The following is a 14,426-nucleotide window of genomic DNA, read 5'->3' as shown; positions in this document are numbered from 1 at the left end:
TCTGTATAAAGTTCTCTGGTGAGGAAATAGGCATCACTTATTCTGATGTCTATTATTTTGTCCCTGTATATCTAGGGTGAGGTTTTTAGGACTTAATGGTTAAACCAGGTCACGGAGATGATTTGGGTGCTGTGTATTAGCTTTCTGTTTTAAGATACTTGGATAATTTTGTAGGTTGATCCTGTATTTTGTGAGCTCATAAAGCCTGAACTGATATTGGACCTTCCCAGCAGATACATATCCGTGTAACCTGTTGGAACTACTTGAGGAGCCTGGTGGGCTCAGTCATTGTGAATAGAAAGTGCTGTTGCACGAACGCTCAGAGGTCTGTTTACTGACATGTTCTTTCATTTAAAATTGAAAGTTAATGAAAAAAATGTTTGTGTGCTTTTAAAGTTTATGCATATTTTGCAAATAAGCTTCAGTGAAGAGATGATACATGGTATTTTTAAATGGGTGTGATAGTAATGTCTTCTGCTGACAAACAGTAGGTGTGGATGTGCTCCTTTGAAGAGTACAATTTCTAAGCTCTATAGTTCTGTGTGTTACTATGCGCAGATACTGTGTATTTACTTCTCAGCTAACTTCAAAGGAGGAATGAAAAATAATGACTTCTGCTGTCATTAACCTTGTGTGAGTTGGAAGACTTCTATCCTTCTTCCTGAAGCAATGGTGGTAGAATAAAATGCATCTGTGCCTTGTATTTAGACTTTTGGAAGGCTCTCAGTCTCTATGCACCCAATGGGATAGGCTGTTTCTAATTAAAGAGTACAGCCGATTTATAATTTACTTGGAACAGCTCTTAACTTTGATCAGTTCTCAAGTTATCTTTGAGGGCTTCTGTTGTTTTAGAGGGCCTATGGCTAGAATTGCATCTACTTGAACTAAAACCCACTGGAAGACGACTTGTGGGGGACAAAATAGCAGCCTTCCAGTAACTGTGAGGTGGTTATCAAAAAGCTCAAGCCAGGCTCATCGCTGTGGTGAGACAGCAAGCATAAATTGAAATGAGAGGTTATGACTGGATATAAGGGCAAAACTTCACCGTGAGGACAGGCAAGCACTGGAACATCTCAGTTGCCCAGAGAGGCTGTGCAGTCTCATAAAGCTTCTCCAGCTGTATGTAGTTGATTACAATGGGATTAGAAGCAAGTTACAGTGAAGGTTGTAACAAGTGTGGGAAACAAATACAGACCTGCTTGTGGATTATAGCAATTGCAGATGATTACGTTGCAGACAGTGTAATTAAGATTTTTTGTTTTTCCACCTGTCCTCCCCCATGCATGGTTGATACTGGATCACAATTATTGTGGGATGAAAACTTGAGAGAGACATCAGCATGGATTGGTGGCATGGCCAGACTTCAGTGGGTTAGGATACATGTCACTGGGAGCATAATGTGCTCTCCCCACAGTTTACCTCTAACTCTGTCATCCTCTACATATCCTCTGGCTGCATGTGGAAGATGAGTAAAAACCCAGATATGCACCCACTTCTGCAAAGCTAGCCTGTTCTCTAGAGCCAGTAACTAAAATCAAGCCAATTTTTTTTGCTTACCTTACTGTTGTCTGCTTCACAGTGCAACCTGTTGCTTGTCTATACCTACCTTTTATCTACCTATTGGTATTGAGGTTCCTTTAAAAAGTATTTTCACCTGTTCATCTGTCAAAGATTTTCCTTCTTTGTCCTTAAATTGATCCTTCTGTATACTTCCATCACTTCACTTTGAAGATGCTTTTCTAGTCTTTACTGTGTTTAGAAGATTGAGCTCTGGGAGCTTTAAGCTGAAGTATTTAAAATACTTTGTGTACTTTAGGTAGTATGTGGACTTTGCTTGAATTCATCATGAAGAGCTCAAAAACTTATCTGTGCCAGTCTGTCAGTTTGCCCAATCTCCTCCTAAAGATGCATTCAGTAACAGAAGAAAAAGAAGGTATATATGTGTTAATTGCAACTGTGCCTCTGTTTTGTTAAATTAAAAGAATTAAATGATGTTGGACCCTCATCCATTTATTTCTGGCCACTACCAAGGGACTTGACAGTCCAAGGTACTGCAATGTTAGAAGAGATTCTCCGGTACATTTTCTGTTGCTTATACCACTAACACTTCATCTCTTCTGAGCTCTGCCTTTGCTTGAGAAATGTAACTTTTTATAGCTCAGCTGGGAAACTGAATGGTAGCAGTATGGAATATCTCATCACTGTTTCTCCAGTGCTTGACCTTGAACTTCGTGCCAGTTCTGGGAGAGCAGTTCAGTTGATGCAACTGAAATTTCTCTTCTCATGTTGTCCCAGGGGAAACGCTGCCTGCTAGCTAGCTGCAGTGAGGTCTCTGCCAACACACATTGAAAGACAACGTGGTAGAGTTTTTCTGGATGTTTTTACTCGGCAGTAGCTGTACTTCTTTGCAATCTATAGTCATGGATCCTGTGATCCATCTGTGCTTACCTCAGGTTTCAGCTCCAGGGAGAAAGGGGGTCATGTCTGTCTCACTCTTGTTGCATTGTGTGTTCTGGATAGGTATTGCTATTTCAGACAAAATTAGCATGAGGTCACCTGAAAAAGTGGAAATATTGGAGAACCACGTATATTAGGGAACCGTTTTAAAATAGGAGTGTGTTTTCTGGACTCTTTGTGTGGCTCTGTCTCCAAGACTGAAAACTCTTCATAGTGACTATTGAACTGGAAGCTGTTGTGTACTGTGATACTACTGTATGTATTCCAGATTTGACCTGCATCCTTTTTCACACTCACGTGTGAATTCATAGCATTTTTTTTAAACAGAACTATCTATTGTAGTCTTGAAAAATTCAAGAACAGTACATTGACCCCTCTGAAAGTATCTGTTATAACTTGTTTGATGTAAAGAGTAGCTGAAGCCTCTTTCTGAAGTATGATAAAGGACATATTTTCCACTATTGCCTTCATGAAAATTAGTAATGTTTGATATTCTGAGGCACAGTCAATAAGAATGGTCAGAATTTTAGTAGAGAAAGCTTAATTCTAAAAGAAACTCCAGTGAGTTGGATGAAATTACTAAAGTAGAAGCTACAAAATACATTAAAGATCAGTAATTTCTTTAACTTGTGTAATCCACTAAATCCACTTAGTGCACAAAGAACAAATGTTTTAATTTTGTGAAAGGCAAAGTAAAAATGTAGGCTGAAACACTAATTCTAAGTGCCAAGCTCACTTGGTAGAAACTGTTGAGTCACGAAGGTAGTGCTATTTATTGTTAGGTTAATTCATGACCTTGGTTTATTGTCTATAACTTAGATTTTAAAGTCTGCACAGCAGCACATGCATCAGTATGTTAACAGTATACTCAGTTGTGTGGGTCATATGAACTACAGGTAATAATAGAAACTCCTGGTCTAAGGTATTAACTGCCTGTGTAGAAGGTTATGTACTAGCACAAGTATTTCACATGTGAAGTATCCTTCTAAAGTGATGCTAAGTGTGTCCTTGTAAGACTGTTGCATTTAGTGAAAGACAGCCTGCCTGAAGAACTTTGTCATCAGTTAATATTACTTCATTGTACTGTAGTGCCTTTTTTTGTATTAGATGGAACTTCTACAAAAAACCAGATACTGAGTGATTTCATTGCCCTTTCTGTTACAGCTCACCATTATTATCTAGTATCTGAACCTAATAGAGTCCTTAAAAAAAAAAAAAAAAAAAAACAGAAATTTTTGTCCTGAATAGCTTCTGATTAGAGACTAACTTCCCAAAGTCTTTACCCTGCATGTTTTCCCATATACTTTTTGATCTGTTATCATGGACTTAAACTTCTACATCTGAACTATCTATTTAGCAATGAGAAGGGATGAATGAATTTTATTTCTCTTTTTATTATCCCAGTACTGTAGTCCTTCCTCTTCAGGATCTTTCTTTCACTCTAAATTCTCTTTTAATCTTCTAAATGTGTGAGTTAAATTTCTTCTCCTTAAAGAAATTAGGATTTCTGGTGCTTGACTGGCAAAAAGGAACCTGACATTAAAACTGGAGAATTATGGATATCTAGATCTCAAAAAGCTGACTGCTTGCTTATAGTTTGAAATGTGGGAGCAGTCCTGTGGGTATATAAGAATACTTCTCAGATTATTTTGCTCTCATCAGTAGTCACATTGAACTTCAAAGGAGCAATAACTAAGTGAACTAAACTTGGAGCTATGTAAAACTGGATCTTGAGTGTGTAAGTGTGTGTATCCATATGGGAATTTATGGAAAAACCTTTAAATTGGAAGGACCTTTAGATGGAACAGTGTTTATGAAAAAGGAGCCCTGAGAGGCTAAACAGGCTTAACTGTTTGAATTCAGCCCTAAGACTAACAATCAAGAAATTCTGAAGCTTTATGAAATTAGAAAAACTAATTTTGCAAAACTGCTGTCCAATATCTTTTTCACCTTGTGGAATGTCTTGGTAGCAGTCTATTCACATATGTAATATAACCACTGTAAGGACAAAATAAAAATCGGATAATACCATGCAGTCTGGTGTCCAGGAATGCCTTGAATTACTGTATTGAGAAGCACTGTGCGTTGCAAACTGGGGCTTGTGATGAGGTTGATGGGACAAAACAGCTTTTTCAGTGTATTTCTTTGCTTGAATGGCAGGTGGCATGTGTGGTGCATTGCTTAAAAACAACCAAAAACCTGTTTTGGGCTTGAATTCTTGACTGGTATGACTATATGCTCTGGGGCTGTTGCTTAAGCACATTAGAAAGAATAATCTGCATTGTATGTTTAAAAAAAGATCATGAAGATGGAACATACCTGTCTTGGCTAGTGGTTGTTCTGTTGCCTATGGCTATAATAGGGTGGGCTTTGAACTTGTCACCTCAAACTAAGCAGTTTTGACCATGGTCAGCATGTTCAGTGAGAAACTTCATAGACAAATGGGTACCTTCCAGATTCCAGTTGCAGTTTTTCTTTTGTACTGTCTTACGTGCAACTGATTGTGTTTCATTTTTTTAATTAAGCTTTTGGTGAGTCTTTACAGCTATAGGAAAAAAAGAAACCTGTAGTATGCAGAAAAAACCCTGTAATGCCAAATATAAGCTGGGACTCTTTGATTTTTCTGACTTACATTTGATCAGGGTTTCTTTTACAGCTTCCTTTGCTTTTTTTTATTTAAATAGGTTATATGGATCTTTAGATACATTATCTCATTACTTAACTAAGTGTATGCATTTGATACATGTTCCCTTGAACCTTTTCATGGTCACAAAATGTCTTTCTGCTTCATTATACTATACACTTCATGTACTTCATTATAGGGAGTTGGTGGGGGATTGAAGTTACACTGCTGATTTTGTATTTTTAGTTTTCTGGTTGTTTATGCAGGATAGAGTCCTGACTTAGTGATTGATTCACACTACAGAGATTCAAAATCTTTCATAAAATAGGTAATATGGTCTGTTGGGGAAACCAGAAAATGTAATTAGTCCATGGTAAATTTACTGCTGGACCATGTCTCCGCTAATGGACCAGCATTGCATAGCCTTTCTGGTCTTTAAAATCAGCTTGCTACAGCACTGGGCTGCCTGCTCAAAGTGGTTGCATTGCATTGCTATAGCACTTGGAATTTAACTCAACTTTTTCTTTTTCTTTCTAAAGGCGCCTAAACAGAAATAACCTCCAGTTGCTTTCTGAACTGCTCTTTCTGGGGACGCCGAAGTTATACAGGCTGTAAGTAGGCAGAACCCAATAACTATTATTCTGCAAATTTTGGAATTGGTCTGTTATTCTGTCTTGCGTTGAATTTTTTTGTCTTTTGCCTCAAACAGGGCTAAAATGCATCTAGGAACATTGATGTTTTGTTTAAGCTGAGTTCTTTCTTTGCTTTGCAAGATTTTTTTTTTTTTAAATCTAGGTTAGATACTGATAGTTGTGTGAGACAGAATGCTGTTTCATCCATTCCCACTTCTGTCATGAAGTTTTGCTGAAAGAATAGTTTAGCTTTCCTTTTCTCCTGTTTTGTTTTGGTTTTTCTCCTGTTTTGGTTTCTGTGGTAAAAGAAATAAAAAAATACCTGTGGAGATTCTGACCCAGAGATAGAGCACTGTATAAGCACTTTGATTTTGTGATGTTCTGTTTTTGTGGCTGTACATGCTTGACCAGAAAAAAACATAGCGCTGGCAAATGGTAGGTCTGTGGAGAAGTCCTTCCTGAGAAGAAAAAACTATGAAATGTTTTACCTTAAATAAAAACTGTATCAAATTGGGTAATGAGTTTTTGGTTTGATTGTATTCTTTGGTTTGATAATGTTTGAGTCTTGGCTACATTTTTAAATTAATGTTTTGACCCGTTGGCCCTTTTAAGAATCCACTTATTTCTCTTGCAGTAGAAGTGTGGAATGAAGTTTAGATACTGATTTCTGTATTTATCTACATGATCAGTTGTAACAAAATAAACTTTAAGGTATCTAACTTAACAGTGTGTAGTGTGGAAGGGATACAACATGACATGCTTAAGTAGGCTTTGAAAAGGTTGTACAAATTCAGCCCTGTTTTAGATATGTATCTGACACATTTCTTTAGACTTCAGGTGAGATTTCTGCTATTGAAATTGCTGATTTTATTGAGTTTCACCCCTTGTGTGCTTGGAAAAAAACCCAGGAGTGAAGATGGAGGCAGGTCGGGTTCCTTTGATTTGTTTCTACTTTAGTGTATGGAAATATTCTTGAGAACAAATGGTATAATGAAGCTTTTCTTTTTAGTTGATTGCTGGTTTAATATTGTGAAATAATGGCTTTTTTCCTTCTCATAGTAATATTAAATGGTAAACTGAAAATGACTCTATTACTAGTATAAACATTTAGTTCTGTGTACTTTTGTTTCTTTCCTTTGCTTTGGATGTACGTTTTGTTTCCAGAACTTCCCTGTAGATGCAAGGAGTTGTTAAATTACTAGGCCAGAAAGCTCCTGAAGGCTTTTGTTCTGACAAACAAAAATATTTTACTCTGCTATAATATTATAATATATTCATATGTGGGTTTATATATTAACAATTGAGTGTCTTATAATTTCCATCAGCAATGACAAAGAGATTACTTGAATCAGGAAGGAAAATGAAAGGGGTTTATGATAATTTTATTATTCTACCTATAGTGTAATGGTTGTTATCTAATTGATATAAAATAGAAATGAGCTGTAATTTGCAGGCAGAAAATAGATGCGTACTTCAGGCAAAACCATACTTTAATATATTTAATTCAGAATTGTATATTTGATTGATGCTAGTCTTAAATCTATAATGTTCTTTGACATAAAGCACACAACTGCTCATAGTGTATATGGTGGAAAGTAAGAGATTGCTGGCTCTACAGTATTAAGTTTCCTCTGCCTCAGGGTTATTGTTGATCAGACCATGAAAGTGAATGTCTGCTTATAATGTATTCATGTTTAAAAGAAAATATGAACAATACCGAAAATCTACGGTCGCTTAACACTAAACTGGTAATTTAAAACAATGTCAGGCCAACAAAGGGGTTGATGCTAGTCAAATGCTCCTGGTCGGTTTTCAGATTCTATGTAGCTTGATCGCTATGAAGAGTATAAAGTGATTTGGTTTTTTGCATGTATTGTTGTATATGCTTATATGTATCTACATCCAAATACATTTCTAAGGAGCATTAAAGTTCTCTAAACATGATCAATAAAATGTATAATATGCTTTGGTTTTAGTATTTATTTTTGGCATTTAACAGCTAATCAGTGTGTGTACTGCGAGTTTTCAACATGCTATTGAGCTTCTGTGAATAATAATTACCATTTGACCCTTGGCTGTAAATGAGATGCCAGGTGAAGAAGCACATATGCTTGTTGCGTAGCCTAAATGCAATATAAAAGAAAGAGGGTACACTGTATATGAATTATGATTAGACACAGTTGGTTGCCGCCAGCGGCCGGCTATGCTTTCCCTTTGCTGTCTGCTCCAATTTCTCTTTGGACGGGTTGAGAGAGCACTGCGTGTTCAGGTCAAGATGTTTGCCTAGAAATAGTAGTACAGTTGCAGCTGTGTTTGCTGGAGCAGGAGACTAGTTTAAATAGCATTACCATTTATCCAGTCCATTAACAGAACTCTGTAAAATAATACCAACTCTGCATAAACTACAGGACAGTGTAATAAAATTACAAGCACTTGTTGACAGATGGGAAGTGTAAGTAAAGGAAAGCTATAGGTTGAGAATTTAAAAGAGACAGTGCATTATTTTCTGTGTGTAAAGACACTTGATTTTTAAAGGTAATTAAATGAATTACTTTTTAGGTTACTTTCTTTCAGATCTAGCAGCCTTCCAAGAAATCTCCTGGAACTAGTTAAAATGGATAATTTTAGTCAAAGCAGAAACTGAATTTCCCATTAAGAGTTATCTGCAAAGGTGTTTTGACATAAATATTTCAATAGGAAGTAGTTAACGCTAAAAATAGTATGCGTAGTGCTGTAGGGTATATTAATCTTGCCTTGCAAGGTATCTTTCAAAGCAAAATGTACATGAACCTCTGTTTTGATCCAATACTGTTAAAATAAAGGTGCTGTTGTAAATCCCCTGGGGTAGTGCAAGTCCTTGTTCAGCAAGTATTTCTCCTGCAAGAAGGGGATGTGTTGTTTTCAGTGACCCGTATGCCCACTCACACTAACTTGTCCAGCACTGGCAGTGGTACCTTAGTACAGAGAACTCCTACAGCCTCGTGAGTGCTTATCTGAGGCAAATAGATTTTGACTGCTTACTTTGGCTGGTTAGATCACAGTTCATTGATTGCCGTTTGCTGCAGGATACCAGCTGCTGGACCCAAAGCTGTTTGAAAATTCAGTTTTAAAAGATACCTTTATTAATTGGTGACAAGTAAAGGTTATTGAATTCCATGCACAGAGCTTGTCCCTTTTGATATCCATTTCTTGTGCTTGGAATGAGGTTAAGTTCCCTTACTGACCAATATTTGCTGTATAAGTTAGGCAATATTGGTTTTGAAAAAACAACCTTTCTAGCGGATGTGGTCTGGTATTAGATATGTTTTCCTTCTAATATATGTACTTGAGAAGATAAACATTATGAATAAGATGTTTCTCCTTTAAAGGAAAAAAAAATCTTAATACAGTCTGATTAATACACAGTTTTGAGATGTCTATTAGTCACTTCAAAAAAAATTCCGAACAGCTAATAATTAAAGGAAAAAAATACTAAACATCAAAAAAACCCCTTCAAAAAACCAAAAAAATTTGGCCAGAACAGCAGCAGCAACAACAACAAAACATGCTGCATGGGGGGCCCTTGCAAAAATTCCTCCTGAATTAATTTCTGCCAGCTATGATTAAAGTGTGTGGTACTAGATGTGTCAGACACCATAGTTCTCTGCTTCATTTTACTCTTGGCCTCTTTGGCCCCTGCCACAATAAATCCCACAATGGTTAGGCAGGAATTGCAGGTTACAGTTGCCAGGGTTACCGTTGTCCGGTCGGACCGACATCATTACTCATCCAGCCTGCTACCCCGAGCGCTGCTGCCCGCTCCGGGCGCGGGGAAGGCTGCGGGTGGCTGACGCAAAGAGGAGGAAAGTTCTCCAGGCAGCGCTCAGGTCTGGTTTTTGAGCTGCTGCAGGAGAACCTGTGATTTGCATCATTTGTGCTTATACCTTTTTTCTGGGTGTTGTTTTGTTTTTACCTTGGCCACGAGGAAAAAAAAAAAAAAAAATCATCAGATAGGAATGAAAAAAAAAAAAGAAAAAAAGATGGTGTATGTAAGATGCTGAAACAGCGACTTTTAAAATATCTTTTAAATGCTGGTCTCCTTATTGTCATGGTAGCTGCATTTAAAGCTTAATTTATGGTTTTGTCATGTCCCTTTTAACAGTAATCATGGCAAGTGAGACTAGAGTCACGATTTTGTAGAGAAGATTTTTATCTTCAGTCTGAATCTGTTTTAACAGCTCTGGAGAAATCGCTCATTAGAGAAATGCTCATTATCCCAAAGCCTCTGAAATCTTACTCCAACTGCAAACAGGTGGCTGTGGATGTTAAAAATCCAGTGAGGAGCAAGAATGAGTTTCCCCTTTTCAAAAGGCAATATCGGTGAACATCTCCTCTTTTGCAAGTAGATCTGCAGTTGGATAAGAGTAATGGGTTTAAATTGTTTTATCTAAATAAGTAATAGGCTCATGAACAGGAAAGTTGGTAAGAACATACCAATTCTAATAGTAGTTAGTTTTTGGTTACCAGCATTATTTTATTAGCATTGGTTTTGAACAGTGACTGTAGTTCTTGGAAAATAAGTATCTTTCAAAATTACTATTATTAATGAAGAGCTACTGCATATAGTGTGTATATATATAAAACGAGTATACAGTTTTGGCTTTGTGGTATTGTAAGCCAGTAACTAAAAAGAAATCCCTTAATAAATAGAGTAATTAGTAGTGTGGAAGCACCACTATTATAGCTTTGCTATGTCAGTGCATTGTTACTAATGCAAGGTCTTACTGCCTCAGTCTAGGATGTTTCTGGAGTGAATTTGGTCCTGTATGCTGCAAGTCCGCTGTCAGTTCTGTGAATTTTATTTTTGCTATAGTTGCAATCCATAGGTAAAGATAGGACTATCTGAAAATAGATATTAAAAATGTTTGAGGTTCATTACGTGTAAGAAGAAACTAAAGTAACTAAAACCATGTTGCCTCCATGCTAGGTTTGTAATGCCTTGACTCTGGCATTCACTTCCTGTATGGAAGATCTAGGAGATAAACATTTGAAGACATTAGAAAGACTGATTGATGCTTCTCTGTCACCTGCTCATCTTTTAATCTAGAGAGAAAAGCGAATTAGGAGCTTGAATAGTTTATGCAACTTGGCTCACATGTGCATCTTTTCTCTTGTCCTACCATCACTTGCTTCTACCTTCAGTTCTCATTCTCTGCTCTAACGTTTCAAAATTGAAAACTCAGTCATCCTTTACAATGTAGTGAGCAAAACAAAAATACCGCTGCAGCTTTGCTTCAGACGTAATCCCTACTATGTTGGGTTGGAAATGGCAAGATGACTTCTTAGAGATTTTGCAAGTTCTGCAAAAACTGGTACAATTGATCAAGTGACTTGTTTTTTGAGCACAGAAACAAGAATTATATATATGCATTTGGTGTACAACTTGCAGTAGTTATATCCTAGCAACAGCAAACATTCAGCCTTAGATTTAGCTGAGTGAAAGTGTTGGTGGAACCAGAATGAACTTTTGAAATGTAGTCAGGCAAATGTAGTAAAATGTATTATCACTCTGTGCAATTACTGGACTTCAAACTTCACTACATTACTTTTCCTGCCTTTTGTTTTAGAATCTCTTAATCTGTGCGCTTTTCCTGAGCTATGCCTTCTTTTGTATTTTCACAGCACCTGCCATGATGCTGTACAGGAAAAAAATGGTGTATCAAATATACAGAAATCTGATGAAATGTTGTTACTTGAAGTAATAGTGTAGGATTTTTAAAATTGGAAACAAACTTTTTTCTTGTGAAATGGCTCTCTCAAGATGGGTGTTTATATTTTTAATTTTGAGATAATTGGGAGGTGTCTTTAAATTGCGGTTAAATTGGCCTTTTTTTCTTTAATTATAAAAGCATAATTTCATGTCTTTTTTTACAAGCAATATTTCCTTTGCTGTGGGATAAAATGGCAAACTGGATGGACTTCTGGTGCTGTAAGCTAATTCTGCTACTGGGCAGATCACTAAATCTTTACGTAATCTGCATTACCAAGTGATATAGTTGACTAATTTCAGCAAAAGGCATCTATAGAGATACTTATAACTATTGATTTTTCATTAGAACACACTCCAAAACTACTTATAGTCACTTTTAACTTGAATTTGAAAATCATGTTAAACACCAAGCAGACAAAAATACGGCTTAAGGCAATTCTTCTGGAACAACATAAATATCTGTGGCATTCAAAATCTTTTATGCTGTTAGGTGTTGCTATTTAAATGTCTATTGCGAAAACATGAATCATATTAATAATTCCTTAATTTACTCAAGCCATAGCACTTTTAAAATAATGTGGTATTCAGAGTAACTGAGAGATCTACTTTGGCTATTATGGCTTTGTTACCTTGACCTCTTTGGCCCCAAGCATAAGTAATTATCCTCTGTATTTCTGTTGACAAGATAGTGGTCAAAGCAGAGAACTGAGATAATTGCTTTTTAATATGAAAATTAAAGTAACTGGTTTTGGGTCACCTGTAACCATATTCCTGTCCAGTCTGAATTGGTCCCTGGGTTGTTCCTGGAGGGTTAACCTTGAAAGCTTTGGATATTGTGATACAGGAAACCTTTTAGGCAGGAGTTAAGTAGGAAACTGAATCTCAGTGAAGGAAGTAATGAAAAGTAAAAAGGCATGTCGGAGGAAATGGCATTATTATGTGGTGCAGAAATATGGTGTGAAATGTTATAAAGAGGACATCTGTAAGTCTCAGCTTCCACTGAGTGGACATTTAAGTGCAGCCGTGTCATCTTGATTAAAAAAAAAGAATACAAAGAGGAATAAATCAGGCCAAGGGAAAATGTGAAAGTATAGAGGCTTGTCCCTATGATGGTAGGTTTCTTCTGCAAGTGGAAGATTAAAGCCTAAAGTAACTGAATAGCTGAGAAAAGTCTAAAGAAAGGTTGATTGCTTCCCCTCCAACAGTTCCAATTGATTGAAAAAAGCCTAATTTAAAGTTCTGTTTGTTCTGTGTCTTAAACCATCAGAATTTTCTTTTAGAACTGGGGGAATGCTCTGGAAGAGAAAGAATCCAAGGATAAAAAGTCATTGCAGGCCAACAATTGTTCCTAATCCTCACAAAATGCTGGAGAAATTAAATTTATTCTTTATTGCTCAAAGTGTTACCTAGGTCACTGGGCGATGGGAAAATTGAACTGGAAGTCGAGTAGGCACAATCTTTGTTTTGTGTCTAGATGCTTAACCTTAGACACGACAAGGCATCTTAGTGTGTTGTGGGAACTTGGTTCAGAGTATTAACACCAGGACGTTTATTACCCTGGATTTATAATAGGCTATGCTGTCAGTAGATGAAAATGTTGTGTTTACATTTCAGTGTTAAATGATCATTTAATTAACACCTAAGGAAAAAAAAAAAACCCTTGTGAAATTCTTAGCAGCTTTTATTGTTGGTTTCCTTGGAGGTTTTAATATCCAAGTTACACCACAGTTGCTTCTGTAAGTACAGCTAGAAAAGACATTTATGAACGTAGTCAAGAAGGACAGACAGTTTAACCCCTGTTGACCCTTCATCCTGAATGTTGATTTATATAGTATTTTAAATGCATTGAATTTTAAAGCTTCTCTAAAGTTACTCACACAGCATTCAAACACATGTATTTTTCCTTTTAAAAATATTCCCGAAGTGTACATTCTTATAAAGAGCATACTTTTTCCTAGAAAATTACTAATATATATAGAACGAATCAACCAATATTTTTTTTTACTATTGTAAAATATTTAAGATTGTTGTTTTGCCAGATTTGTCTCTATGTTCTCGATAAGAATATACGAGTTTTTATAAGAAAAAAAGGTTTGAAACAGACAACATATTGTGCACTGGTTGTAGTAGCCACTGTCTGAATTCTTCAAAAGGAGTAGGAAATTGGCAAGGGAAACAACATTACTACAAAAATGCATATCCACTTTAGCCAGCACAGATCTACTTTCATATGTTCCATTGTATCAAAGAAAGTCAAGGCTATGTAAAAGCTTTAATTTGCTCTTGGTCCTAATAATGCTTTTTGTTGTAACGTTGATCTACAAATGCTTGTTGCAATAATGTTGCCCTACAAAGCATGTTTGAATAGTTTTTTGCATCCTAGAGCTAAAGCCAGATGAAATGCTCTTTGTTAAAGAGCAGCTGCTCTTCAACTGATGTGTTTTTATAAACATGCTGTAGTAAAAACTGAAATTACAGCTAGGTTTAGAGATTGTTGGGTGGTGGGTTTTTTTAGGGGTGTGTTTTTAATCAGTCTCTGCTTAGGGGATAAAAACCCCCAACTTTAAAGCATGTTAATAGATTAATAATAGAAAACTCAGCATAGCTTAACTCGATTATTAGTGACCCAGAAATTCTTTGGTATATTTTTTGGTTTTACTGATAATCATATCCTTTACACATGTCAATAACTGAGCTGGAAAACTTAGGAATCTGCTGATACAGTAAAAGTTCCTTTTTTTCACACAAATGACATAAACCGTCCAACACTTGATGAAATATTACAGCTGCAGTGTCAGTTCTGTCTGCCAGTGGGATCTCAATGTTTTTCAAACTTCTCTGAATATATTTATTATGTTGAAATTTAATATTCAGATAGAAACTTGTCAGAGGTACTTGCAGTTTCCTTTGTCTGACATATTTGACCATTTCCAATTAAAGCAGTGTATCACTATTTGAGTACCTT

The 14,426-nt window shown here is 36.3% G+C and overlaps 1 protein-coding gene across 5 annotated transcripts in view; it reads left to right on the top strand.

Moving 5' to 3' along the window:
• Window positions 1-14,426, top strand: part of SLIT2 (slit guidance ligand 2) — a 270,822-nt gene that overhangs the window by 14,744 nt on the left and 241,652 nt on the right. For all 5 annotated transcript variants that reach the window (XM_075709781.1, XM_075709779.1, XM_075709780.1 and 2 more), the window contains exon 4: window positions 5,620-5,691. In XM_075709781.1, coding sequence (XP_075565896.1) covers window positions 5,620-5,691 — 72 coding nt within the window. The remainder of the gene's footprint in view (window positions 1-5,619; window positions 5,692-14,426) is intronic.

This window comes from Pelecanus crispus, chromosome 4 (genome assembly GCF_030463565.1).
Source record: "Pelecanus crispus isolate bPelCri1 chromosome 4, bPelCri1.pri, whole genome shotgun sequence".
Classification (NCBI taxonomy): Eukaryota; Metazoa; Chordata; class Aves; order Pelecaniformes; family Pelecanidae; genus Pelecanus; species Pelecanus crispus.
Note: the sequence above shows the minus strand (reverse complement) of the source record. Positions and strands in the feature narration are given on the sequence as shown.